Raw genomic sequence first — 26,726 nt, 5'->3', positions numbered from 1 at the left:
TGTAACAATACTTATTTGCCCTTTTCCACTGAAAGTCACAGAGCAAAATCTTTGCACACCTGTGGATTGACCAAGGGTCAACAAAACAAAATCAGAGCAAAAAACTCCTGCAGACTGTACTCATCTGTTGCTAAATTCATCACATTATTATTTTTTTTTCTTATTCACGTTTCAAATTATTTGAAAGTTACTTAAGAAATTCAGTTGTTCAAATTGTTTTTGTAAGGATAATGGATAAAGATATGTATCAAATCGTTTCAAAAGGACTTAGGGCTCTATTTTGCGCCTGGTGCAAAGCAAAGCAAAAGCAAAGTGTCATTGCCAGTTTCAGACCAATGCAGTTGTCATTTTCACAGCCAGTGCCCACGTTGTATAAATAGCAAATGCCCCTGGGTGTGTTGGACTTCAAGTGAGGTGTGGTCAGGCACACTGCTATCTTGAGGCAGCACAAAGGGACGATGCCTTAGATCAACAAAAAGCTGGTCTAAAGTCAAAGGTGCAGTATTTTTTCTGCTATTTAAAGGACACATTATTCAGATAGTAAAGTGCGCCTACACAGGCGGGTTCACAACACACGGACACTCTGATTTTATGATAAGAGAGGCTTTCCGTTATTTTAAACAAAACTAAAAGCTGGAGAGGAAACTCTCCAGAGAAAACAGAATTACACTTTTAGCTTCTGAAGTAAATATTTTTAGACTGAATCTCAGGATTTATCAGGACAGCAGCTTCATGCCAAACTATTTTACTGTATGAATCTGGACGGTGTGTGTGACCTTACAATGCTAGAAGAACACAGAACATGAATTAACATGAAATACTAACCAATCCTGTTGGCAAATCAGGAGTTTAAACAGTAAAAGACATTTATCAGCTGTTCCTCACCACAAATGTGCATGTTCATGTAGAGATACACATCAACATATGCACGTTTCTGCTGCCAAAGAATGTCATTAATATTTTCCACATTTAACTCATATTTCGCCCATCCACTATTGATCAGAATGATAATTTTTATGACCAACAGACTGCGATTTGTGCACACACAGAGGGATGTGCAGCAGTGCTCCTCCTCCTCCTCAGTTAAATTCTGTATTTGTATTTGTGTAATTGTGTATTTTCTAATATGCAGTCAAATGGAGTTGTTGATAATTCTGAGTGCCATTGTTTAAATGCTCCAGGTCTTGGTGCATCTGACTCCTAAAGGGAGTCAGGTGGCACCCTGATTGGTTTAATCTGTTACACCCAAAATACACCCATGACTAATCTGAGTCCAAATACAACCCCTTTTCACCTTGGGCCTTACTTTGTGCCCAGATTATTATAAAATTGCTAAATTGCTAAAAACAAATCCAGAGGAGGTTTGAGAAGAATTCTAACCAAGTGTTGAAAAGGTGTAATTGCATCTGTCTCACTAAGACACATTTGAAATATTTACTCCTACCACAGTTTATGCATGTCAATAACAAGTCTATGGAAATAGCTGCTCACTGTCTAATATTTTTTAATTATTTCTTGATCCGTGTCCTCTGTCCTTGTTAGATCTGCAGCTAAAGGTATAACAAAGCAACAAGGAAATGGCTCCAGCAAGTTCTATATGATCACATACAAGTTTCACTGAGCTGTTGGACATGACTTAAAACCTGCTATTAGTTCATAAATGCAATTCTTCTATGTGTTAGCTTACGGATAGTCATAATTCAACAATAGATTAACTAGTTTTGTTGAAATGATCTTGCCAAGGGAGACATGTACTGTATATTTGGTGTATATCAAGTGTAAATGGGAGTATTTGGGAGGGATGGCGTCTACAATACAGACGCACTTATCAACATGAGAAAAAGGAAAAGGAAGTGTGGGGTTTGGACTGAGTGCAGCAGACTGCGAAAGGATCTCCACCAGCAGCATCTGCTGAGCAGCCAGCCAGCGGGACAAATCCTCACCGAAAGCGCTGTAACCACCCCAGGAAGAGCGGAAAAAGATGCAGCATCAGAGTTAAGCTGACCTGACTTGGACCAAATGCTGTTCCTCAACCAAGCCCTCTTGGTGCTCATGTCTGGTTGCAGGAGAATAAAGTGGATGAGGTGTGACTCAGGCTCACTCAGCATCAGGAAATTAGAGACTGCTGTGCGCACATCTTCACAGAGACGTGGCTAATCCCTAACATCCCAGATCAAGCTTTTGTACCCGATGGGCGGACCTGGTTCAGAGCCGACAGGACACAAGACTCCGGTGAGAGAGAGGAGCGCTCTCTGTCTAATTAATGCTTCATGCTCAAACACAGTTAAAGTGAAAGGACAGTTCACCAGATGTCGAATTGCTGACGCTAGGATGTTGACCATATTACCTGCCCAGAGAATTCACCAGTGTTTTTATTGTTGCTTTGTACATTCCCCTAGATGCAAACTCAAAGCACTGCAGGAATTGTATGATGTCATCAGCAGCAACATGACTTAACAACCGGATGGAATTTTCATTGTAGCTGGTGATTTTAATGAAACTAACCTCAGAACTGTTTTACCGAAATTCTACCAGCATGTCCAGATCCCCAGCAGAGGAAGAAATATCCTAGACCATGTACTGTATATACAAATATCCCTGGCAGCTACAAAGCCCTCCCACATCCTCAATTTGGCCTTTTAGGTCATATTTCTCTGTCTTCTTCTTCCTACATCCTCACAGTTGATCAAGAGGGTCAAACCATCATTTAAAACTGTTAGTTTTGACAGTGTGGACAGATGAAGCTACATCATCCCTACAGGACTGTTTTGAGTGCACAGACTGGCAAATGTTCAGAGATGCTGCCACTCAGGATAAGACCATCAGTCTTGAAGAATATACAGTGCCTATAAAAAGTTCACCCCCTTGGATGTTTTCTACTTTTATTGCTTTTATAAATGGAATCATGGTCAATACAATTTGGCTTTTTTTGACAAGAATTTACAAAGAACCCTTTAATGTCAAAGTGAAAACAGATTTCTATAAAGTAATGTCAACTAGTTAAAATATATTATTTAAAATAAGATGTTGATGAAGGTTCTCAATCATCCAGGTCATGGTAATTCTAAGTGCTGTATTGTAGGCAACCGGACTTGTGGACGACACCTGGGTCAAAATCAGAACAAGGGCAGTGGAAGCCTTCACAGAACATATAAATGCTGTGGACAATAACATCAAGTTCACACGGGAAGATGTCAGAGGAGACAGTCTGTCTTTCTTGTGCAGTACACACTGAAGAAGAAGGAAGCCTCAACATTGAGCTGTACAGAAAACCACACAGAGATAAATACTTGCTGTTTGACTCTCATCACCCACTGAAGCACAAGCTGGGGGTCATCAGAACCCTAAACCACCGGGCTGAGACAGTGCCCACAAAGACAGAGGGGAAGGAGAAGGAACAGAATCACATCAGGGGAGCATTTAAAACCTGTGGCTACCCAAACTGGACTTGTCAAAACCTCCAAAGATCCAGAGAAGACAGAGAGGAGACGAGAAAACGTAACAACATTGTCATCCCTTATGTCATGGGAATATCTGAGAAACTCAGGGGGATCTTCAATAAACATCATATCCCGGTTCACTTCAAACCTACCAACACACTGAGGCAGAAACTTGTCCATCAAAACAAAACACCCAGGCATAAACAGAGTAATGTAGTTTATGCTGTTCAATGCAGCCAGTACTGCACAGATTTGTACATTGGGGAGACAAAACAACCTCTCCATGAACGAATGGCACAACGCAGGAGGGCCAACTCCTCAGGTAAAGACTCTGCTGTCCACTTACATCTGAAGGAGAAAAATCATTCCTTAGATGACAACAATGTAAACATCTTGGCCAGAGAAGACAGATGATTTGAAAGAGGAGTAAAAGAATCCATCTATGTTAAACTGGAAAAGGAACACCTACAATGCAGTACTGAGTTCCCTCCTCTGACAGCTTAACTTAAACTTAAACTTAAACTTTATTTATTTATATAGCACCTTTCATACATATGAAATGCAACACAAAGTGCTTTACAGGTTAAAAGACCCGACCCGACCCATCGCATATATAGATTAAAAAGTATTGGGCCTAAAATTGAGCCTTGGGGGACCCCACAGTTTATTTCATAGGTTTTTGAGGAACATGCATCCATACAAAAAATTGTCGGTCATGAAGGTAGGAGTTGAACCAGTTTAAAACAGTGCCAGAGAGGCCCACCAGGTTTTTGAGTCTGTTTATCAGGGTGTGGTGATCTACTGTATCAAAGGCAGCACTAAGATCCAGTAGCACCAGGACTGAAAGTTTCTGTGAGTCCATGTTACACCTGATGTCATTAACAATTTTCAACAGGGCTGTCTCGGTGCTGTGGTTCATCCTAAATCCCGACTGATACTTCTCTAAAATATTGTTTCTATTTAAAAATTCATTGAGTTTAAAACCAGTTTTTCTAAAATTTTGCTTAAAAAAGGTAAGTTAGATACAGGTCGGTAGTTGTTAAGAGTGTTGGGATCTAAGTTACTCTTCTTCAGAAAGGGCCTCACCACTGCTGTTTTGAAGGCAGTAGGGAATACACCAGTCTGGAGAGAGCAATTCACAATTCTTAACAACTCATCCTCAAAAAATCCATAAAATGTCTTAAAAAGTGATGTGGGAATGGGATCTAAAAGGCAGGTTGTTGGGTTAACTTGGGAGAAAACTCTACCAAGCATCCCTGCATCAACCAGGACAAAACGCTCCAGTGTTTCCTCAGGTAAAAAGAGCGGTTCAGAAGTGTCACACACTGTCTTCTGTTGGGATAAAAGATTGGATCTGATAAAACCGATCTTACTTCTGAAGTGGTCTGCAAAGTCCTCACATAGAGAGACTGTTGGGACGCTAGAGGACTGTTTAAAATCAGGGTTGGTTAAAAGGTCAATAGTGGAAAAAAGAATTTTGGGGTTGTTTTTGTGGTCTGTAATGAGTTTTGAAAAGTGGGATATTCTTCCCTGTTTGACAGTGTTATTGTAGGTTTTGAGTCGTTCACGGAGTATTTCAAGATGGATTGTTAACTTAGTGCTTCTCCATTTCCTTTCTGCACTCCTGCATTTTCTTTTCAGTTGTTTTATCTCATCATTTCTCCACGGGGGTATGAGTTTGTGTTTAACTGTTTTAGTTACTAGTGGAGCTGCTGAGTCAAGGCTTGACTTCAGTTTACTGTTAAAATGGTCAACAATAAAATCACAGGGTGCAGGTACAGTGACAGCGGGGGAGTTGTGTATGTTCTCAATAAAATTTGCAGCCACTTCAGAAGTAAGATAGCGTTTCCTCACGGTTCTCACTGGGGCCTCCTCATGGCTAAAACTGGTGATATTAAAAAAGATGAAGTAGTGGTCGGATACAGCCAAGTCAACAACAGAGGACACACTGGTGGACAGGCCATGTGTTATGACCAGGTCCAGGGTGTGTCCTCTGTTGTGAGTGGGCTGTGAAACATATTGTTTAAAATCCAAGCAGTAAAGAAGGTTTAAAAAATCATTTGAGATGGAGTCCGACTTGTTATCAATGTGTAAGTTAAAATCACCAGTTAAAATGATTCTGTTGTATGTAGGGTGCACAAGTGATAGTAGGTCAGAGAATTCGCTGATAAAACCAGTGGAATGCCTTGGTGGCCTATAGATTGTGAGGCATAAAATAGGAGGTCTGCTAAAAACACTGGCGTGGTACTCAAAGGTGGTGTAGTGGTGTAGTGAAATTTCCTTGGATGTAACAACCATTCACACCTGGGCTAACCTAGCCTAAGCAACCCACATGAAGGCCAGTTGGGTCAACGACCCACAAGTGGCCCTAATGACTCTGAAACTCAGAGCTAACATGTGTCCTTTACGACTCTGTAAGGACACTCTCACACAGAGTTTAAAACAACAGAGGTCCAGTAAATTGGTGCTAGTCATCTCACAATTTGTGAAATGGAGATCACCTCAGTTAAGTGAATGTGTCTCAAGCGATTGTAGTATAAACCACCTGTTTCTGGAAGGTCCAATCACTGGTAAATCAGTATTCCTGACTTGAAGGGGGTGAAAACTTATACAATCACTTATTTTACACTATACATTTTTAATTAATTGACATTACTTCGTTTTTACTTTGACATTAAAGAGGGTTCTTTTTGTAAATTCTTGTCAAAATCCTCATTATATTGACTTTGATTCCATTTATAAAAGCAATGAAAAGGGAACACATCCAAGGGGGTATGTATTTTTTAAAGGCACTTTACATCTTCAGTGACATCATATAGCAATTGTGCTGATAACATGGTGCTGACCAAGACAATAAGAACATTCCCCAACCAGAAGGCCTGGAAGACTGAAAGCTGGTATCAAGGGCAAAGAGGAGACATCAGCAGAGACTGGAGAGGGACCTCAACACCAATAGCACAAAAAAAATATGTGGCAGGTGATTCAAAATGTTACAGGCTACAAAAGCAGGAGCACCCCCATCATGTGTGAGGCCAGGATGAGCTCAACACATTTAATGCTCGCTCTGATCTCCTCAACAAAGACTCAGTTGTGAAGTCTACACCACCTCCAGAGGACGGGTCACTGTCAGTCACCACAGCGGATGTGAGAAAAATCCTGCCGAGAGTGAATATAAATAAGGCTGCTGGTCCAGATAATATACCTGGCTGTGTACTAAAAAAAACATATGGCGATCAGCTAGCTGATGTTATTGCTGACATTTTTTAACATGGAGACTGTTCCCTCCTGCCTCAAGACAGTCATCATCGTTCCTGTACCTAAAAAGTCTGCTGTGTCTAGTCTTAATGAACCACCATCCTGATGAAGAGCTTCGAGTAATTGGTTCTCCAGCACATCAAACACAACATCCCTGCCAGCCTGGACCCTCACCAGTATGCTCCCAGAACCAACATATACATAGAGGATGCCATATCTACTGCCCTTCACTCAGTTTTCACATGCCTGGAGAATAAGAACAGCTACATCAGGACACTGTTTGCTGACTCAATTTTAGCTGTTTAGCTAAAATAGCTGTAGCAGGACTTAAGCACAATTTTTTTCTTTTTTTTAAACCCTTGTTTTACAAAGGACAATAAATTTACCTTGTACCTTATGTATTGGTGTGAAATAACTGCAGTCGTGTGGTGATGTTCATACATGTAAGTAGGTACAAGCAAATTCATATTCACACATGTTTAATTGTGGAAATGTGTAACATGACACATTTCCACAATTAAACATGTGTGAATATTAATTTGCTTGATCAAATTAAAGGAGGATGTAGAATTTGATACTTTATTTATAGCCAAGTTGCCAGAATAAAATGATAGCCATTAACATTTCTGCAGACCACTGATATATTCGCGTTTGCAATTGTCACTACCATATTGACATTTATAGCATATTGACATTTATACAATATGTTCACATATGACCTGACTTTCGTATCGGGAGTCGGAGTGGAAGGTGGTGAAGTTAAGGGAGAAGGCTGCCAAGCCAGAGACCACTGGTCGAGACTGTGTTTCAATATTTGTAAGAACCATTTGTTAAACCACTGGATATTTTTGACGAGGGACCACAGCGTTGCAGCATTTGTAAGCTTGACACCTCTGGATATTTTCAAGGAGACCTCAGGACATTTTCCAGCTGTGTTAGTGGCATCCAAAGCAGATATTTTAAGCTAAAACATGATTTTTCCCAAGTGGTCTTTGTTTTCATAAACCTACCTAGACCATATACACAGTGTTGCCAGAACATACAATTGAATATTGAACCTCAAAAACAATAAAGCAGCAACCTGAAGAAATTTAAAGCTTCAACATATGTGTTTGCAGAAACGTATATTGCCAAAACGTATTCTGATGCTTGAGTTGGTAACTCGCCAGCAGATGAAATGTTGAACACCAAAAACAGTTGCACAGTCATTGATTATTGTGATAACTTAGAAAACATGTAAATAGTACATGTGTGGCCCACCCTGTAAAATGAACATCCTCACGGGCCTTTATATTATGTTCACTAATGAGTGTTCAGCCTGTGAAGGCTCAGTTTTCTCTTACACTCTGCTGAACTGAAGTTTAATTGTGTGTATGTTCAGGGTCACTCTTCCTCAGTCCTCCTCTTCCTATATTGTTAAGCTAACACCCTCAAATTTTCCTCCCTTTCTCTTCCTCCCTTTCTATTTCATTCTCTGGAGCTTTCATAAGGCTTCTTTCGAACACCACATTGTGTTCAGGCCTTCATTCTTCACCCATCACTTTATTCCGGCCCAGCTTTGCAGCTCCCTCTGCATGAGTATGACGATTGGAAATTTTTAAAATAGACGGAGAATCTGGAGCTCATCTCATCTCAGATCTTTTGTCTTCAGTTTTATTTGACTGTAAAAGCTAATGAAATGGTGCCTGCCCCACTCATTCTGTAAAAAAACAAAGGCTGGGATGTGATTATGTTTGACTCTGTGTCCTGCTTGTCATAAAACTAGAAATACCAATATGGTTAGTGGTTGTCTGTTCCTGGGGTTTCTGTTGTCTTTACAGTATACAATAATACAATCTGCTCTCGCAGGCCATTTGTGTCTCCAATATCTGGGGTCCAAATTACCATAGAGCTCAAAATACAACATGGATCACAATGCAAGTGTTGTGATTTGATTTATTGTCCCACTCTTCACCTGTTGGCAATAACAGAGCCACATCAATTATACCTGTGTGTTCAGCAAAAAGCGACAAGTTAATTACAAGAACAAATAAAATAATTTCCAGGAATTCTTCTTAAAATAGCACAGGTCAGAGCGCCACAGGGTACATCTTTGTAGAGGGTTTTTTTCAGGGTGCTTTCTGGATCCAAATGATGCAAAAGAAGTTCTTGAAGATGGGACTTGAGCTGGATTTAACAGCACGTTCCAGTTGACATTGGTTCCAATGTGGTGCTGTGTCACAGGAAACTGTGCTTTATTTCGCAATCTGAATTTTGGCCGGTGGGAAGCCAGAGAGGAATTATGTCCTGCTTTGGGTAGCCCCTTGCTTGTGCTCTTGTTGCCTACCTGAACCCACTCCCTTCTCCTATAAAACTTACATTGTGATGATATCTCACATCTGTGACAATTTTACAAATATTAAACCTTCATGTTTCAAACATTCATAATACAAAGACTAATAATTCAACTAAGATGTGCTGTTTTGCTGTTATGTCCTTTCTACACTTTAACAGATGTCTTGTTTTTTGTTTTGTTTTTGTTTGTTTCAATTATTTCTTTATTAATTTCCATTCTATGACAAACATAATTAAAAGTCAGCACACAAAATAAGGGTATGACAAAATAATTGTGAAAACATTTTGGGCTACAGCCCTTATACAGGACCGTTTAAAGGACCTGATAATAGGTCACACCTGAAGTTATTCTTACTCCCCAACAATACAGGAAAATAATAATTATTTCTATAAAGATTGTTTAACCTCATGTATTTATTCATTTTCATTATCATTATAATTATCACCATGCATACTGACAAACATATTTACAAGAAACAGTAAAAACAAGGTTAACAACTAGAGCATCACTGTGTAATCATAGTGAAGGGTTTTTAAACTCTAGATATAATCCTAACCCAATTTAGTGAAAAAAACTGCTCTACTGTGAATAAAAATGTCAAATTCTCACTTTTCCTATCCTTTATTGCCTGCTCGAAACATCACACTATTCAGACTGAAAACACTGCGTGCATGGCACACATGATGTTAAGGATTTGTACCATTACGCACATTTTAACCCTCTGTGGATTTTTATACATTCAGAAACCTGCGTGGAAGGTGGCGTAAGTATATTTTTCATGTGTATGAATGGCCCTTGGAGTTTTAGACTGGAGATTTCACTCTATTTATTTCAGTGATTAGCTCTGTTAAACATGTTTGCTTCCTGTTGAGAATTGATTCCATCCAGGTCACTTCAGAAATAGTTAAATATGATTGAACACATGAAATCTCCAAACACTGTACAGACAAATAAGTACTCCTGAATATGTAAAAAAAGTTGCACAGTACAAAGCTTTTTGTGGCTCCAGAGGGAGCTGTGCGAAGTCTGATAAATTGTCTCTAGTGATATCACTTAAATCTGTGTCGGTTGGGGCTGGAGGAAACAATAGTCTGGGGTTGTGGAGTTAGAAAGAACTGAGCTCACCAGACTTCTGTCACATGCTCCTCATCTCTGCTCGCAGCTATTGTCTCCAGAGTACATTATCTGCTACTAAAACATGCATATCTCTAAATTGTTGGCTGTAGAATAGCATTGTTTATAATGTAGGCACCAAGTTTTGACAAGGGAGAACAACATACAAAATAAAGAACAGAAAGGGCCCTTTTTAAAGGATCTATAGCGCGAGGGACAGGAATGTTGTCCTTTGCTGCTGGACCCTCTGCCTCTGCCATCTCACAATCATCAACAACTCCATTTGACTGCATATGAGAAAATACAGATCCTTAACTGAGGAGGCGGAGGTGGCGCATTGCTGCGCGTCCCACTGTGTTTGTGTATATCTCAGTCCTTGTATCAGATGGGACAGGTCATAAAATGATCATCCTGATCAATAGTGGATGGGCGAAATATGCGTTAAATGTGGAAAATATTAATGACATCCTTCAGCAGCAGAAACGTGCATATGTTGATGTGTATCTCTACATGAACATGCACATTTGTGGTGAGGAACAGCTGATAAATGTCTTTGATTGTTTAAAACTCCTGACTTGCCAAAAGGATTGGTTAGTATTTCGTGTTAATTTATGTTCTGTGTTCTTCTACACATCAAAAGTTCACACACAGTCCAGATTCATACAGTAAAATAGTCTGCCATGAAGCTGCTGTCCTGATAAATCCTGACATTCGGTCTAAAAGTATTTATTTAAAAAGCAAAATGTTTAATTCTGTTTTCTCTGGAGAATTTCCTCTTCAGCTTCTAGTTTAGCTACTTAAATTTGCTACAATATTTGTTGCAGTGACATTATTATGCATGGAAATAACTAAAAGCAGCCTCATAAATAAGTGTCCGTATGTTGTGAACGCGCCTGTGTAAGGGCATCTTACTGTCTGAATAATACTTCCTTTAAATAGCCTTTGACTTTATACCAGCTTCTTGTTGGTCTATGGTGCTGTCGATTTCTCCTGCCTCAAGATAGCAGTGGGCCAGACCACACCTCACTTTAAGACTACCATGCCCAGGGGTGCACAGGTGGGCGAATGAAAACTAGCAATGAAGCTTTGCTCCAGGCGTAAGATACAGCCCAAAATCTCTGGTTGCTAAATCCATTTTAATAAATTTATAAACTTAGAAATACTACATTAAGTGTGACATTGAACATTGTCAATTCAATGTAACACTTTTAAGTGACGATTGGGTTCATTTGTCATCCAGGAAGTATTGATTGTTTATACTTGTTTTCTAACATTGCAACATAATACAAGCAGCAGTAAAATGACAAGAAGCTATAATTCACAACTTGTGGAATGCTGTTGTAAGCCCATGATATATCCTGTCATGCCTACTTTCTGCCACAGCAAACAAGTGAATTTCATCAATTGAAATCCAGTCTAAGTCCCAAACAGTCATCAGACAGTTTACATCACACACTAATACACACACTGTGACACATTGTGGCAAATGACCTGTGACTGGACACAGCTGAGACATCAATAGGACAACTGTTTTATACCAGCTGGAATAAAGCTGAGGTCAAAAGGTCAGAATTATGAGAAGAAGGAGAGAGAGGGAGAAGAAGGAGTATGCAAAATCACAATGGAGAGCAAATCTGGGTTCAAATTACCAGGGAGCCAATGGGAGCTGAGCTCCTATAAAAGCAGTAAAATCACATATCAGTGGGATCATTAATACATTACCCACAACCATTATTTTAACCACAAATAATGATTTTTTCAATGTAATGAGTCTTTTTTTACTTTAATGATATAGATTAACAGAATATTTTTGACCACATAAGTTTCTCTCTCTGGGATGTGCACGGTCATACCATTTCATTTAATTAACTCTTGCTGTGATCCAATTGATACATTTGTTGCAAAAAGTGGGCTGCTGTGTGTGTGTGTGTGTGTGTGTGTGTGTGTGTGTGTGTGTGTGTGTGTGTGTGTGTGTGTGTGTGTGTGCATGTTAAAGTCAAGGACATAGACCACATAATGAATTGAAGTCGCTTGTAACCGCAATATCCCCAGACTCCCTTACAAATCATGTGATTTTAAGAGTTGTTGCATGAGGAGAAACTTGACAAACTTTGCGAAACGGCTATAGCAAATTAAGTTAAATTAAATCATCTTCTTGTAAATTCAGCTTTAAATACAATACATTAATACATTTCATTCCTTGTAACAAGTGTCAGTTTGCTGCAGCATCTCTGTAAAAGCCTGCTTCGCTTCGTGCATCATGTCTGCTTCCGTGTCTGAAGTGAGTCTTTCCTCCAAGCAGTATTTTGAACACACTGTCAATCAACTGATTTCACCATTTACACCAAAGAATATAACATATCGACAGTAATCATGTCAAATTTGACAAATTCCATAAACAGTAATTAATATAGGCTACTTCTTGTTGTCCGTGGAGACTCTCGTAAAAACTTTGTGTAAAGATCTCATTGGTTCGTTACAGGGATGTAGGTGTACATTTGCACAGAGCAGGGAAATGAGAGCACAAGACGTCACTCCAGATGTATGCTGAGACACATTTAATGCTCGGTGTGACTTGATGTGCTTGAAGCTGCCTACTTGAGAGTATCACGAAGGACGGATGGTAAAACCAAATTTGAACAGCCCTCACAAAGCTCAGTTTATAACTTACCCTGGATTCATCAGAACCCTGGAGCAAATTGCTCTGCTCACAAGAACACCAGATAAAGCAGAGAGAGTAGTTAGAGTTTATAAGACAACTCTTATAGTCTGTATTTAACTTGTATTGAAATTGAAATGTTTTGCTTGAGAGGAACCTGAGAGTAAAAAACACTCAGAAATAGGATAAAGACAATGTATAGCACAGGTTAGTGCTGGTTGTCGTACGATAAACCAGCAGATGCCTAGCATGCAGCTTTTATGGGCAGGATTTATTTTCGTCTCTCATATCCACAAATATCTCTTCATGTACTGTATACAACAAGGTACAGAAAACCAAAATTCTAATTCATTCGGTTCATAGCCTAAAAGCTTGGTCACACAAGCAGTTATAACTAAGCTGTTAATGTTGCATATGCCACAACAGCACATGTTGTCAATACATGTAACCTGGGTGTATGAATGGTAGTTACTTAAACAGTTTGCTTTATTTCACCATCGTCATATTACAGTTATTAATCTTACATAGCCCTATTACCTCATCTTCATGTGTGCTGCAAACAGCTATGTTTGAAGAAGACAAGAAGTGTTTCTTTCATTACAAACATACATGCTAGCCAGATACTCATACCACTTTTTCTACAGAGACCACTAGAATCATCAACAAATGAAAGTTTTCTTTTAGCTGCTTTGAGTAAGGATTCTCTAGTTGATATTCAATATAAATTTTGCTCTTAAAAAACACAGAACAAAGTAATATTGTGGTTTCAACTGAACAAAACTATTTATAGTTCATGTTAATGTTATCTTGTACTTAAGTTTCATGCATGAAGTGTTTCCTTGTACCCCCCGGTCCAGCCAGACAGATATAAATGTTTCCCTTTTGTCTTTTTGTCAGTTGGTCAGCTCTGTACGTTCATTATCTATGCTACAAAATAAATAGTAATATTGTAACAGACCATGGATGATATGAATTTCATGTCACATTCGGGGACTGTGTAAAATGTTCGCACTTTGAGAACACCTGATCTGGAGCCACAGAGGACATAATACAACACCTTTAACTAGCTGAGTTGTACTCCATATGACAACCAATCTGATGTGTAAAATCATTACGGGTCCAGGTGTTCCTCTAGTTTGTTTCACAAGGTGTGTCTCCATTCCTTGACCTAAACAAATAAGCCTATCAGCAATGAGTTACTTTGTTTTCCATCTCTCAGGTATATACATTGATTTAATGAATTCACTAATGTGTTTGTTAAATGACATGTCATGTACTAAAAAAGGTTTATTACTTGAATGGTTAAAAAGTTTATCCCTCTGACTTCAGAAATGAATGTAAAAATGAGGATTGAGAGGCAGTACAAAACATCATAGAAAACTTTTGAAAGGAGTCAAAAGCCAAAGTGCTTAACAGCATGTGCAGAGACTTTAGCAAATAATTTGTGTTTGGACTGAACAGACAGAGACTATACTGCTGCCTTGCCCAGCAGTCTTCCTTGCCTGGGGGCAACCAACTGGCTGTCTGGCCAGTAGTCAGGTATCTGCAAGGCCTGTGCTGGCTGTGGTGCTGGCCATGTTTACCAGATGCACTGTTCCCTCAGGTGAGCGCACTACAGCTGGCAGCTCCTGGATCCTGCAAACCGACTGGCCCTCTGCCTGAAACATGCTGGATGATGCCTGAACCTGAGAACTGCACAGATAAATATGTCTCTATGCACTGCATAGAGCCCACCCACTGGACTAGACAAACAATGAGTACAGATAAACGGCCACAGACTACACACTTTATACTCAGTGGCAGTTGTATGGCACCACTGCAATTAGTTGGGATAAAGACACTCTAGTTTTTCAATGGCTTGATCATTAATATATCAATATCGGAAACATTGGTGACAGAGTGGTGTGAATTCCCAGGGGAACATCTTTGATCTTGTTGAAGTAGTCTATTATGCACAAAACGAGAATAGATATTCTAAATATAGGAATTTAGAGAATATTTAATTAATGGATGGTGGAAATGGATGGTGGAAAAACTTCTTAAAACTGAATGAAATCTGAGCTGATTTATTGTGATTGAGCAATATGTTGAAGTGATAGTTAGGGTCTTTTGATGTGGGGTTGTATTAGGTACTTATCCCTTGTCAGTGCCTTCCTGCAGTAGATGACCGTCAGCTCTCCCCCTGTGTGGAGAAGCAGCAAGTAGCGCCTGCAGGAAGCAGAGCATTGTACTGCTGTAAACCGAACCAGTAGCAAGACGTATTTTAGGCACCTAAAAGAAGAACCGCCTAAAAATTTATATATCAGCTTCAGTGTACGTTATGTTTTGAACATTTTTGGCGCTTTCCGTTGCTTTCAAACAGCCTTTTCCTTTGGCATTACTTCCCCTCAAACGTACAACACTCTTATTCCTACGCACAGGCACAGTTATACCTGCCATGCACGTATTATGCCACACACACACAGCTGTGCTTGTGAATAGGAATATGGATGTTGTACAGTTGATGGAATGTAGACCTGAACTATCCCTTTACTAGCTAGATGCGCTACCTTTTAAACATTACAGTATCCATCTTATTCTTAGGGCTGTTGCTGTATATACGATTATGGGTGGGACTTCCGGTGGGATAGCAGAAGTAGCGGTAAACTAGGAAGTCTTAAATCAGTGGATAAATGTCAACAGTGTTGACATTTAACACATCTATGTTTTGTGTACTGGATTTTTACGAAACATATATAATTAACTTTTCCTAAAATGTCCTTGCGGAGTTCTGGCACCTGTTGCACAGTTCATGGCTGTACAAATAACCAAGCCAAGCTAAATTTGTGGCTCGACCAACAGTGTTTTGAACATGCCCAAACACAATTGGAACACGATTGTTCCTGTGATCAGCATTACCGTTTCCATCGTCTACCTACAGACAACGAAACTAAAAGAGCATGACCTAAAAACCTGAAGCTGAAGAGACCACCGAAAAGTTTGTATGAGTGCTCATTTCATTTCATGGACAACAGCCAACAGAGGAAATACCTGCATCCTTCTCTGTGGCTGGGCTATGAAAGACCAGCAAAGAAGAAACGTCAGGTCCTAAAAAGGAGTGACAGCCATGTTAGGAGACAATCAGGTATGAATTCAGGTGTACAGGAAACTGTACTGTACTGAGTATTGCTGAATTTTCCAGTAATAGCCAGTTGTTGTAGTTAATAATATTACATTCTGTGCAGTTTAAAATGTGGCAGATGAAGTATTTAGATCTTTTACTCCAGTAAAAGCAGCAGTCCGACAATTTGACAATTGTGTGCTCTGGTACATGTAAAAGTCTGGTACACATCAAAGTATTATTTACTGTACGGTGGCATAATTTACTGTAGGCTATACAATGCATTGTATCAAAGAATTGTATTCCATAGCATCATAATGTTTTTTAAAATCTTGAATACCTGAAAATTAACTATGTGCTGTAATATTTATCTCTGAAATTTCGTGAAGCTGAAAATAACATTGCACAAAATTGAAATTCTCAGGTATAGTGCAAGTATCTCATAACTGCACTGAAGTACAGTTCCTAAATTTACTTTTACTACTTAAGGCAGTTTATGGCCCCTGATCATTCCAAAATATTCACTGAAACTAAAGCTTTAATACATGTTTTAAAAACTAAATAGTGTTAGCAGCAACAATTTGAAGTTATAGCTGTGATAAATCTCATGCCTGAATAAATGTGAACTGCATCGTTACCATCAGATGAGCTTGGTGAGATGGACCAGAATGAGGAGCCATCTTCAAGATCAAGGTGCTTCTGTGATGCCCAAACAGTGGTCAGACCCAGGGATGGAAGAGCATACCTATTCAAAAGGGCCTACCATCACGTGTATGAGAAAACCATCACCAGAATTGTCACATCCTGTGGCAGATGGTCTTTTGGAGAGTGATGCAGACTCTCTCGTACACAGGTATTCCACTCACTGAGTTTCATACACTTGTATCCTGCCTACAACCATTTGCTCCTACTACATCATCCATGCTGGTTGTGTACCAAATCTTAATGACCTTAATGAAAATAAGATAAAATTTTGTCATGGCTGATTTGGCATGACGATTTAAAACATCACAAAGTCAGGTCAGCAAGACTGTTGGACTCTGGGTTGACACAATGTCTGAACATATGAAGGATCTTATTCCATGGCTGCCTCGTGAAACAATCAAAGCTACATCGCTACAGAAAACAAAAACCTGGACTCTCGAAGTGAATGATATAGTTACTATTATGCCAACAACACTGTGAAATATTTAGTGGCAATTCCTCCTTCTGGATTTTGTCATGTTCATTTCAGATGCTTTTGGTGGCAAGTGCAGATGGTACATAACACAGATCTCAGGGTTCCTGGACTGTTTGCTTGCTGGAGATGAGGTGATGGGGGACCGTGGTTTCACCGTAAGTGACCTGCTGGAGGACCACAGGGTGAGCTTAATCATGCCAGCATTCACACACAGAGGAAGCCAGCTGACCAATGCAGAGGTCACTCACACATGCCGCATTGCTAGTGCCTGCATTCATGTTGAGCGGGCTATAAGACGTCTGAAGGTGTACAAGATCCTTTCACAAACCGTGCCAATTAACTTGGTCCCAAAGACTGATAAAATTCTTAAAATCTGTGCTGGCCTAGTGAATTTAGGAGGGGAGCTTTTTTCAAGTCAAAAGTGAAGACATCAGTATTGCAATTACATGGAAAAAACTACTAGGTTACAGTAACTGACAAATGACAAAAAACAATAACCTTTAATAATTCCCATTAATGCCTGTTTTGAAAATGTAAGGTGAATGAACAGATAAGATAAAAATGTGAGTGAGGTACAGATAGCTCAAAACTCAGCTTAAGTACAGTAACATAATATATGAATTTGCAATGAAAAAAAATTAACAGCAATGTTGTGCACTGCAACTGGTACACTTAAAATCCAGACAAATTAAATCACATTAATGAAATGTTTTTGTGTAAGAATGTGTTATTCTCACAATGTGTCTGGGGTGGACTTGCCCATCCATCCATTGTCCATATCTTTAGGATCTTTTGTTTCTAATAAAATTTCAAACAAAATGCTATGTTTGCATTACTGTTTTTTCTGAAGGTTTCACCGTCTTTTGTACACTGCTTTTGATGTTTGTTGTGTGTAATGTTACTACACTTGATACCGGTTATTTGCTTGCTGCACTTTCAAAAGATCCAAGTATTTGGGGCAGAGCTTAGTCTTCTTTGCAACAAAATCATCCACCAATCTTGGAAGCATGTGTGAAAAATAAAAACTCCAACTCCAGGTGCTCAGTTGGTGTCCAGATGACCAGCTTGCAGCTCTGCAGCCCCAAGCACATCATTGTTAGCTGGGTCTGGAAGAACAAATGTAAAATGAAATGGGTTATATTTTGTTCTAATGTGTGTTCACAAACATCTATCACATTAGTTCAGCCATAGGTAACAATGTTTTTCAATCACCTGGGGGTAGTATCCACTTTGCCTATTCAGACGAATGAGATAATTCCCATCACCCAAACGTGTGATGTCACCATTTGCTCAAGCAAGAAACTCTGCTAGTGACATGGCACTCTTGTCTACTTGGGTCTCTTCTGTCAACTTCTTTGCCTGGGCAGGGCTTAGCTGAATATAGGCCTCGTAAAATGCGAGGCAATTCTTCCAGGTTAGCTTTGTGCCGTGTACTGTATGGGGTATTTCTATTTCAGACTGGCTCTGAGAGGACTCATTGCTCCCTGCATCTAACCTGTAACACCTCTGAAGGAGACCATCTGTCTGCAGCTGAAATAGTGGGGCCATCACAGAGGAATTGACATGATTTTTAAATTCTGAGTGATCCTTAAAAAGTTTTGGTGGGGGGATTGTACAGATGATGCGGTTATAGGATCAGGGGTTTATGCTGATGAGCCTGGATGAAAGTGGTCTGATATATGATGTTTGAAAGGAATAAGGTGGATATGTTGGAATGTATCCTCCCACCAAATTGTGTGTGAATCTAATGCCCGATTTATCGTATTCGTTTGTGCCATAGAGCTTCACTGTTGTCCAAAAACTATGAAAAACATATCAATGAGTCAAACTGTTGCACTGTGTGACATCTTCATCCTTCCATTCCCCCAACAAATGCATTATTTATATCTATTGGAGTAATATTTGCTAAAATTGCACTGTCTAGCTGTTTTGGGAAGCAAGAGCCTACCAAAAGATCCAAGATCTATGGGGCCCCAGAGGCCCTCTATTGGCTGTATGGCAATCACTTTATGGTAATCTCATGAATTGCAACTTGTATTGACAATAAGCACCAGTAAAGTCTAATTTAAAAAAAAATAAAAGGTAGTTTAGGTATTCCCACCCAATTTACTGAGCACTTCAGTGGTTTTGTCCTGATAGGGGCTCAGAGCTCATTTTAAAACATTTATTACTCCACATCTATCTGACAGCACTTTTCCCCCCTACACTCTTAAACTGAATTAGTTGACTTTACTAGAAAATTGCGTGGAAACCTGTTGTGTTAAACCGTTTTACCTTTTAAACAAGCTGAACCAAAACATGTCTCGTTGTATTAACTAAGAACCATAATTGGATGTAGTAGACATAACAAGTTCACATTAGTAGGCTTTATTCAAATCATTAGTTCATATAAATTATCCAATCTAAAAGCTGATTATTATTCTATAGCCATTACATTGTGCAATCAACATTTACTTCATAATGATACATTGAAGCAGAACACTTGTCTATTGCTAGTTTAAATAAAATATCTGAAATTGTCTTCCACTTCTGGTTAGGAAGAATAAAATCAGGTCTGATGCTGCTGTACTGCCACACACACACACACACACACACTACACTGTTCTCCGTTTGTCACTTTTTTGTGTGTGTTGTGTGTGTGTGTGTCTCCCGTGGTTATTTGGCGAACAGGAAAAATAAGAACATTTTCAGCCTATCGTGTCATTCATCCGTGGTGAATCAGGGACACCTGTAGCAACAGGGAGGAGAGGAGAAACAGCCCAGTGCTACGGTTGTTAAGTCGCTCCGTTCTCTGCTGTCATCATGCATTTACAAGCTTCAACGTTTTTTTTATCATCTGAATATGGCGACAAGATCTAAATATTCTGAAGCCAAGATGTTCTTCGATGTTATTTATTCCCAGGTGCACAGAACAGCTTTGGCACAAATAAAATTAACCAGGATGTAGCTACCAATAAAGTCAGCCAACAGTCATGAGCCAGCCTATCACCATAGCAAAAAAACGCAGAGCCAATTGTATTGGCAATATTGGTTTAGGGAGGCAGGACTAGTAGAGAACAAGCTCTGTTAACCATTTGTGCACCAAATTATTGCTGGGGACAATGTATTACTCACTGCATATTGGTGGGTACATGTCCCTAGCGTCCCTACCCAATCCTACTCCCATGCAGGCTGCCAACCTGACTGGATCAGAGTTTTTGTGCCCAGTGTTCAAAATTGTATAGTGATAGCAAGGTTTATTGGGAACCAATCTAAAAGCTGATTATTATTTTATAGCCATTACATTTGTGCTTCAGTGTATCATTATGAAGTAAAAGTTGATTGTGCAAACTTGTCTATTGCTAGTTTAAATAAAATATCTGAAATTGTCTTTCACTTCTGGTTAGGAAGTCAGGTCTGATGCTGCTGTACTGCTAGCTTGAATCATAGTTTTTACAGCTGACTTCCTGTGCGAGGACTGAAGAAATAAGACGAATCCCCTCAAAGCAACTGCATCTCAAGTGCTTTGTCTTGTGTTTTTAGTTCATTTTTTATTAATTCTATTGACGCACCATGAAAAAAGGGACTTTTCCAGATCCCTTTCATAAGTATGCACATTATCATAAATCCAATCCAGTGTAATCCTCACCCTCTGTCAACCGGGGTATTCTTCAAGATGATGAGGCCACCTCGCCTGTTTGAATAGAAAATGATTGCTGAGTGTGTCTGCCTCATGCAGCCAAGTGCTCTCTGAGTTTTAATCCTTGAGGCTTAAGATAGATCACCTGAGACCCTCTTCAACTCCACTGAGTGAGCTGTGAACTTCAGTTAGCCTCTGTTTGTTTCTTCCTTTCTGATTTTCCTCTTGTTTAATATGGAAAACATTCTCCAGGGGGTGACTGGTTCATTATTCAACTGTCTGTACTAAGGGTGCAAATAGGTTTGAATGTAATACGTGTCCTGTTACAGTTTTTTTCATTGCTAGTTTCAGACCGATGCAGTTGTCTTTGTCACTCCCAGCGGCCACCTGTGCGCCCCTGGGCATGTTGGTCTTAAGGGTTTGAGGTGAGGTCAGGTGCACTGATGGTGTATTGCTATCTCGAGGCAGCAGAAAGCGACAGCGCCAACAAGAATTTTGTCTGAAGTCAAAGGCGCGGTCTGTTTCCTGCTATTTAAAGGGCGCATTATTCAGATAGTAAGATTCACACAGGTTCACATATGCTCAGATTTTATGATTGGAGAGGCCGCTATCCGTTATTTTAACTATTTCCATGCACGCAGTAATGTCACTCTAACAAATATTGTGGCACACTTAATCAGCAAAACTCAAAACTGTAGTTATAAACTCTCCAAAGGAAACAGAATTAAACTTTTAGCTTCAAAAATATGTTTAGAAAGAATCTCAGGATTTATCAGGACAGCTGCTTCACGCTATTTTAAATGACCATTTACCATGGTTGCAGGTGTTAGCAGCAAATGCACTATTTACCTGTAAACTGCATACCAGATTATTATACAACAGACGTACACTCTCTCTAGATCCAGTAGCTCCCAAATGCTGGCTGTTCAAACACAGTAACACTCTTACACTTCTTGCTGACTGGTCGTTATTGCAGCTACCTGTTCTCTCCACTCCATTTTACTAGGTGAAATCAACAGGATTCATCCTGAGGTAACCATGAATAATCAATTGTTTTAGTGATAAATAAATAAATAAATAAATAAATAAATAAATAAATATGTATATATATATATATATATATATATATACATATATACATATATTTATATATATATATATATATATATATATATATATATATATATATATATATATATATATATATATATATATGAAAACAACAAACATACACAATTTTTTGAAAAAAAAAAATCTTTCTTTTATGTCCTGTAGACCAGTTGTCTGGTTAGGATTTTGTCAACGCAAATGTCCGTGAGTGAGTAGGTGAGTGAGCGAAAAAGTTACAGGATTGGTCAAGGCAGTTGAGCAGCGTTTGCTCATTGGCAAAAAATTCTGTGGGAAGCTGACTCAATACTGGATTTTGTGTGATTGTTCAGCTATACATATGAGTGCCTTCAAACATTCAGTCAGAAATTGTTGTTCAGAAATTCACAGTGTCAGTTTCAGAGTGCTCAGAGCATCCTCTGTATCGAGAATATTTTGGGTCATAATTAAAATTCAAAGTCTAAATAGAAATTAAAGATAAAATAAATACAGTTTAAAGGTCATTATGTTACTACACAACTAGGAGTAATGAGGTCATAAATTAACTAAACAAAGAAAAAGTTAATTGAAAAAAGAAACTATATAATATATATAAATAAAGTTAAATTCAAAATGCAAAAGCTGAAAAGGAAAAGTAAAGTAAAAGCAAAGTAAAAGCATTTGTAAACATGAAATTGTAAATACTAATGGAAATAAGACAAGGGAAACTTGAAATGTGCAACTCAAAATTGGGAATAGTTATGGGTGGACTATATATTTTTTTGGGAAGAAAAGTTAAATCAGAAGATTTTAAATTAATGAAAGATTGATTTTCATACCTAAACATACTAAATAAACAATCTCTCTTCATTTTCATGAGTGAATAAACTGAATATACTGTACAAACTGACTTTAAAAGACAACAAAATGTCATGCTGACAACTTTATTTATATGTCTTGGGCCCTGCCACCTTTCTTGCTTCAAAGAGTGTGGGTCTGGGGAGCTTGGTTTCCTCGCAGGAAGGCTTATTTATTTAGTTGTGGAAATTTCTGAGTTTATATTATTAACTTATCAATATTGTAAATATTTCTGATAATAAATACTATATTTCCTTTCTGAGTTTCTGAATTGCTTTTCCAAAACTACATAGTGCACCTTAAAGCTGTTAATTAAATCAAGGGGGAGCTCAGCAATACATATTTTTACATACATACATAGGCTATAGCTGTTTTAATGACTAAAATATATAGGCCTAAAAAAATCAAGAAATGTATCTTCTGAATGTAATAATAACTCATTCCTCAGTTAACACACTGACAAAGGAATATTCTGCTGTTGTTTTGCACATGAGCATTTCAAATCAAGGAATTCATATCATAAACTCTACCACTGACTACGCCTGTAACAAATTGACCACATTTTCGCACCTTGACCAGACACGGTCCAGCCATATACTAGGTTTTGACCTAGTCTTATTATTCTGCTACCAAGTCTGTGATATACTTTATAGTATAGACATTGTCTCCATGTAACAGTACGTGAAAAGCTTTTTGCATGTCCCCATGATGTTGAGAGACACAACTGTGAGGCAATTCAATTCCAAGGGCCAACTGATTGGTAGCAAAACCTTATTTTCGAAGTATTGATCCTGGGGGCGACCCACAAAATGCAAAAAGCTCAGCAAGACAGATCTGCTGTCACGTCTTACAGTACAAATCAGGCAATCAATGTCACATACCTCCAAAGGGGCCTGTATGGGCCCAATTCTATTCATCTGCGTGAAATAGTGAATACCCTTGGGTTCATCAATCATCAATTCAAGGAGCACTCTTTAGTTAATAGTCCAGTCTTTACCTGCTGAACGGCCACTGCATTTATCTGTGTGAGCTAGCTGATACTCCCTATTTGACAGAGGGAGGAGATGGGAACAATATGTTTCTCTGCTCTCTTTCGCGCTCAGCTTGCTATGCTATAATTCCCAATTTGAGGCTGTCTGCTATCATGATTTGAAATTGAAGCTTGCAGCAAAGATTGATTATCTTAAACCCCAATGGAATACATTTGATTAGTCAATTTTGTAGAAAACTGCATGCTTGACTGTGAAAGTCTATATTTCCTGAATGATATAGATAAGTAATATCTCGTGACACATCATTTCACCCAATATAGAAGTATGTTTTAGTATTGGCATGCCTTTCTAGGGCTTTAATTCCTCCCCAACCATCCTTGAAATTCCACTAGATTCAATACTATAATCAAGGGGTAAAGTGGAATTAGTGACCATGAGAATGTGAATCACTGAACAGTATTACAGCAAACCAGAATGTAAGTCTTTCAAAGATACAAATTTTGTTATAGCGCCCTCAGCTATGAACACTGTTGACTTCATATTACCAATGAGGTGTCAGGAAATTTGGGGATTTGGAGATGTTTCTGGGTCATATCACATTCAAGGATTGTTTTTTTTATTAAGTCACAATCGATGTTCAAGTGTTTTTATTGCACATGTATTGCGTCTTTGTCTCTATATCTCACATATATGTCACTATAAGGCTCAACATAAGCAAAAAAGCTAATGACATAATACACACTCCTGTGGTTTTATGCTATTCCACTGATTGACAGCTGGTGATAGTAACATGCCAAGAAACGCAGTGATGACAGTGATGCTTTTTTATGTGGACATAGTTATTGCCTATTATTTTGCTTAGAAGTTTCCTTTTTAAAACCTTGTAATTTGGTACTTTTTATAGGAAAAGCAGTACTGCTACATTTCAAACAAAGAAAATATTTGTTCATGATTAACTTGTTTTGGATTATGCTATTCTCTGTACGTGTTGAATTGTATGCCTGCCTATTCACAAATTTCACACTTTTGCATGTTCTACTACCCTGATGTGCACTGACAAAAATACTTTGGGTTATGCCAGTTATGCAAGTTTTTGGAAGAATTAGCTGGAGTTGGAATAAGTTGCTACCTTGCATGGCAGCCTCTGCCATCAGTATATGGATGTGGGTGAATGTGACTAAACGCACTATATAAATGCAAATCCGTTGACCAAGCCTAAAGCTTCTTGGAAATTATAAGGACATTATGGAGCCAATAGTGTTTCCAAAGAAGAAGAAAAATATGAATGACAGCATGGCTGGTTTTTTAAATGTTTATTTTTTTTTTACAAAATTAACATTTTTGGTAGGCCTGAAGAATAGCAGCTCTCCATAAACTAAATTTCCTGCAGCCTAACAGGTTTTACAAAGCAATCAATGTACACAGATCAACCAAAACATTAAAAGGACTACCAGGTGAGGTGAATAACATTGATCATCTCATTACAATACAATGTTCTGGAAACCCTGGATTCTGGTGTTCATATGGATGCCACTTCACATGTCACCAACACCAGAACACCATCCATACAAACACTGTTGTAGTCGGGTCCTTGGGCTATTCCTGAGCAATTTTTGCAGTGACACATTGTGCATTAGGGGTGCACTACCATTGGGGAGTGCCAGTGTCATGGAGGTATGTACTTGGTCTGTAGCCTGGTTTCGTTGGGTGTTGCATGTCAATTGGCATCCACATGAATGCCAGGACCCAGCAGAATGCTGCACTCTAACTAGATGATCAATGTTAATCACTTCACCTTTTTTTAAAATGTTGTGGCTGATTGGTGTATGAAAAATCAAACAACAACAACATGGATCAAGGATATCATCCCATTACACACATTACACACAAGCTGACAGATGTTGTTTCTCTCTTCCCCAGGTAACAAGTGCCCATTCCTCAAAGTCGGATATTGTCAAGTCAGGAAGCCCCAAATCCACACTAAAGCATATATGGACAGAAAGCAGTAAGGATATGTCCATCAGTAGGCTGCTGTCACAGACTCTACACGGCAAAGAGAACAGCACAGCCTTGGACCTTCGCTACGATACTCCGGAACCCTACTCTGAGCAGGACCTGTGGGACTGGCTGAGGAACTCAACAGACTTGCAGGACTCACGGCCGCGGGCCAAACGGCGGCCAATGGTCAAGACGGGAAAGTTCAAGAAGATGTTTGGCTGGGGGGACTTCCACTCTAACATCAAGACAGTCAAACTCAACCTACTGATCACTGGTAAGATTGTGGATCACGGCAACGGCACCTTTAGTGTCTACTTCCGCCATAACTCGACAGGCCAGGGCAACGTCTCCGTCAGCTTAGTCCCTCCAACAAAGATAGTGGAGTTTGACGTGGCAGCGCAGCAGTCCGTCATCGATGCCAAGGACTCTAAGTCCTTCAACTGCCGCATAGAGTACGAGAAGGTGGAGAAGGGTGCCAAGAACACGCTCTGCAACTTTGACCCATCCAAGACCTGCTACCAGGAGCAGACCCAGAGCCACGTCTCCTGGCTCTGTTCCAAACCTTTCAAAGTCATCTGCATCTTTATTTCCTTCTACAGCACCGACTACAAACTGGTGCAGAAAGTGTGCCCTGACTACAACTACCACAGTGACACTCCCTACTTCCCTTCTGGCTGACCTTCCTGTACACTTACATACAGAAAAGTGGATGCGTGAAGCACAGACTCGGGCTTCTACCCATACCAGAGAAATGTGAATGTTAGCTGTACTGTCCCTAAAAATGTCCATAACAGAGTGTCAACCATCCCAATTTATTTCACTATTTAATGTTCTGAAATCTGCAAAGAGAGCAGTTACTTACTGCTAAAAGGTGGTATATAGGGCTGTAATATGCTTAAAAATTACCTGAAAAACTATAATATTTATCAGTTAGCATTAGGTTATTTTTACCCGAATTATGTTTTGTCCTTATTGCTCCGTTTGGGATTATCATTGTTGCTCTTTGTTGTTTGCTTCATGTTTAATTCACACTTCTTTTCAAACTAGATGTTGTTTGCTCCTTGTTCACATTTTAATTAAAACTTTGCCTC

General features: G+C 39.1%; 1 protein-coding gene across 1 annotated transcript in view; it reads left to right on the top strand.

Annotated features, from left to right (window-relative positions):
* nxph1 (neurexophilin 1) overlaps positions 1-26,313 on the top strand; it is a 64,601-nt gene extending 38,288 nt beyond the window's left edge. Inside the window, exon 2 of the mRNA XM_073463520.1 lies at positions 25,558-26,313. Within this exon, the coding sequence (XP_073319621.1) occupies positions 25,558-26,313 (756 nt within the window). The remainder of the gene's footprint in view (positions 1-25,557) is intronic.
* Positions 26,314-26,726: the final 413 nt, after the last annotated feature.

This window comes from Pagrus major, chromosome 3 (assembly GCF_040436345.1).
Source record: "Pagrus major chromosome 3, Pma_NU_1.0".
Taxonomy (NCBI): Eukaryota; Metazoa; Chordata; class Actinopteri; order Spariformes; family Sparidae; genus Pagrus; species Pagrus major.
Note: the sequence above shows the minus strand (reverse complement) of the source record. Positions and strands in the feature narration are given on the sequence as shown.